The sequence below is a fragment of the Mya arenaria genome, chromosome 7, assembly GCF_026914265.1.
Source record: "Mya arenaria isolate MELC-2E11 chromosome 7, ASM2691426v1".
Classification (NCBI taxonomy): domain Eukaryota; kingdom Metazoa; phylum Mollusca; class Bivalvia; order Myida; family Myidae; genus Mya; species Mya arenaria.
Genome location: NC_069128.1, coordinates 54447556 through 54451313, shown reverse-complemented (window position 1 = coordinate 54451313; position 3758 = coordinate 54447556). Strand labels below are relative to the sequence as shown.

The 3758-nt window shown below is 35.2% G+C and overlaps 1 protein-coding gene across 1 annotated transcript; it reads right to left on the bottom strand.

Moving 5' to 3' along the window:
* Positions 1–248: 248 nt before the first annotated feature.
* On the bottom strand, positions 249–3758 carry LOC128240132 (uncharacterized). The gene is made up of 4 exons (XM_052956652.1): positions 3603–3758; positions 3305–3362; positions 2484–2669; positions 249–1524 (listed from the first exon to the last, which is right to left on the bottom strand). Exons 1-4 carry the CDS (start codon positions 3612–3614, stop codon positions 1355–1357), a joined length of 426 nt encoding a protein of 141 aa, XP_052812612.1. The 5' UTR covers positions 3615–3758; the 3' UTR covers positions 249–1354.

Genomic DNA, 3758 nt, shown 5'->3' with positions numbered 1-3758 from the left:
GTAAGAAACATATGGCGTATCAGTCATGGCTAATGGCGGACACGTGATGCACCAGTAACTTATACACTTTGGTGGCAAATACCATGGCAAATCGATTCTTATGTCTATTTCATATTTCTCTGTATTAACTAGAGATCAGAATAACCATAGTAATGCATTGGAGAACCATTTCGACTACATTGATATTCAGAACAAACTATAATGTAATAGGTAGTAGAATATACTTGTTGGTCAATACAACAACTTCAAAACATGGTCGATTTTATGTAAAACGTAACTTCAAGAAACTTATTCAAAGTGCAAAAAATGTAAGAATACTTAAACAATTTCTAAGACGAACTACCGATGATTTATAGCATGCAAATGCACATGGTACACAATATCAAGAAGCATGACACATTTTTCATTGATTGTTTTTGCGTTTACAGTCATAATGGACATTACACATCGTGTGATGAAATATTTCATCTAATTAATACAGAGTCGGACTCGAAACTGATTAAGTGTTCAGTATTATAGTTGTATTTCATATTGGATGGGAGTATTATTATTCTGCCATATTCTAATATTGGTAGATCAGCAGTCAGGTGTTAATAACTTAAATCAGGTGAATCGGTAGATTAAAAAGGGGCTTTCCCTGTAGATAAAAACTATTGAGCACTAAGCAAATAAATGTTTGTAAAGATACATCAGAATTTACCACGTTTGAATTGAAAACAAATGTATATAGCCTTCATCAGCCTGTACATTAATCTTATGAATCATCTTAAACGCAACGTTATGTTTTTCATAAACTTCAGTCCAATTGGCTTCATTATCTGTATATATTTGGAAGTTTTGGGGTATAATGTTTTTCGACAAAGCCTATTTCAAATATGTTTTTTTCTGAATACGCTAAATATTTAGATCATATCATGTAAGCGATAAAGGTGAAAAAAGAATAAATACACAGGTTTTGCATCAAATCGTTTCATCACGGAATTTCTTAAATGCTACAAAGATAACCAGACAGCAATGCTTGAACATCGAGAAAAAGAAAACATTTTAACAAAATGTTATTGCATATACAATTTTCATCAATAAATACCTGTATAATAGAAAATGGTATCAATGAAGGGTCACTCAAAACCAGCGACATTCTAACAATACTTGTATATTATATCGCAAACAAGGTTCATGTTTGTTATAGTCAAAGTGTGGATGGTTCTGCATCGTATTGAATGACCACAAATTTCTTTTTTTATCATAAATATAATTTTGTTTATTTTCAGAGCTATATACATAAAAGGTGCATATAATCATTTAAAAGGTGGCTTCCCAGTTTATTTGCAAAGTTTGATGGATTTCCTGATCTCTAAGGCCCGTTGTGGAGGCAGTTACATAGAGTGCTTCCTAGCATGAGTCCTGAAGCCTCACAATTGGCACAGCACACGGGGATACTGTTGATATTTCCGGCATAGGAAGCGTTGGCCCCGGCCAGGCATGTGTCACATTGGGCGCCCTTCCAGCAGTCGCCCTTGATATCTGAAGAAGTTTACAGGGAGAACTATTTTTGTCCATGTGTTAACAACTTAGGAAATAAAAGCTAACGAACATTGTTAATATTCATTCATATTTTCCCTGCATTCCTACCACTTAAAGTGACACTTGTATTCAAAATCAATATATCTGTATGTATAACAAGCATATATTTTAAGTGAAATACCTTTAACTAATTACTAAATAATGCATTAATGGAAAATAATAATTACTGATAACAGGATTGTAACCGTGTAGTTAATAGCTAAAAACAAAAAAAATATTAAATGATATTATAAAATGATTGGTAATTGCCATAAGTTTTACTGTTATCTACTACCGTATTATTAGAAAGACTATAAGTATCTTCCATGGCCGAGAGTGTAAGATAGGTTAATTCCGACCCGAGCGTAGGGTGTTTTGCGGAAACGAGGTTTACCGAGTTTCCGCAAAACACCCTGCGCGAGGGTCAGGATGAACCTATCTTACACGAGAGGCTATGGTAGATGCTTTTTCTCTCACCTCAGTTCAACAAAATTAAGTAAAAAAGTTTTGTTTTTTTGCCGGAACTCTTTTGTCCTTAGTGAAAATAATTGCGTAGGGATATGCAATAATTCGTGGTTGTCATGGATATTCGCGCAGTGATTCAGAGTATGTAAATGGTCTGATCGGTCTTTAAATAGTTCTAAGAAGAGTGAAGCATTATTTCTTGAAAGGTGCGTGAAAACTGTTTTCTGGTGACATTTGAAGCGAGAAATAATTAACTCGCGTTCTAAATATTGCCACCAGACAAGGTTTCCAAGATGCGCTACAGACGACAGTCTTCAACAAGGGAAATAATTACAATGTGGTGACCATTAAAAGAAGTTCCATACGGGCATTTTATCTTCGCCCGTGGGACCAAACGGGACCAAAAATGATTGCCATAGAAATGGACATTAGACAGATAAAAACTTTGTCCTCACCTATAGGATTGTAACATTGACACCAAGGCCTCCCGTCGCTAGCCCGGTTCCCGGCTCGGCAGTACTTGCTGCACGTGGGTGAACACACCTTCAGGTCACGTGACCGACCAAGTGCGTCATTGACCTTCACGGTCCAGAATTGACCTTCAGGACACGCATTACAGGCGCTTCCCGCCCTGCAGTTGGCTGTAATTAATATTTTACATATAATTATTTTTTAAGAATTGTGTTGATAGTTGAAGAGACATTTCATAATAATTATATCCGTAGTACTTACTTAACTTATTATTACTTTTTTGACATATATGAATAAAAAGTGTTGATAAAAATCCCCTTTCAATAACTTACATAACTGATTATGTTATTATCCTTTTTGTAATTTATTTATAAACACAGTGACAAAGGTAATCTGCCCCTTGAAACGCAACAGACAGTATAGTACATTTTGTGTTCGAAAACAAAAAGGTGGATTTTGATTGCTGTCAACCGTTATCAAAACTCATCATTAAGGTATTGGTGAAAACAATACCTGTTTTAGAATTTGATATTTCCATTATCTTAAAATAACAACCGTGATTTAAAGGTAGACACGATGTTTCTGGGTTTCTCTATAGATTCGTTTACAGGGGCGGAACCAGGATTCAACGTTAGAGGGGGCATTACTGAGGGGCGTAGCCTTTTCACTTGCGCCCCTCCCACAAAACCGAAATTTATTTGGTTTAAAGTGTTTGCAGGGGGTTGAGGACGCCCCCTGGATCCGCTAGTGGTTTAAGACCCTCGGAGAGCATGAATGAGAAAGAGTATAAGTAGCTTGGACTTACATGGCGCTCCGTCAGCACTGGTCCAGAGGTAAAACACACACACTAAGCTGCAGTAGATCTACAAAACATTATAACAAGACATTGTTGTATAAATACTATTATCAATTAGAATGTACATATCTATTTGAAAACTACACTCGAAGAAAATGAGATGAACGCGAGTTACAAATGTTACAACTTCACTCTGTATCAAAAGCTTTTAGTTACTTTATTTCACATGTCAAATTGCTTGCGCATATAATATAATATTATGTGCTAAATTACATTAATTACATTATACACATAAAGTTCAACTTACTGCGATGTTCATTTTGTTTAAAGTATATCCTTAAGGAGATGAATGAATCGAAGATTAACAATTTAACTGCTACTGATAATTCTTAAGGGAATACGAACGTATTTATACTTTATTTTACCGGATAGTAAATGTTTTTTCTTAGTAATAAGAAAGTCC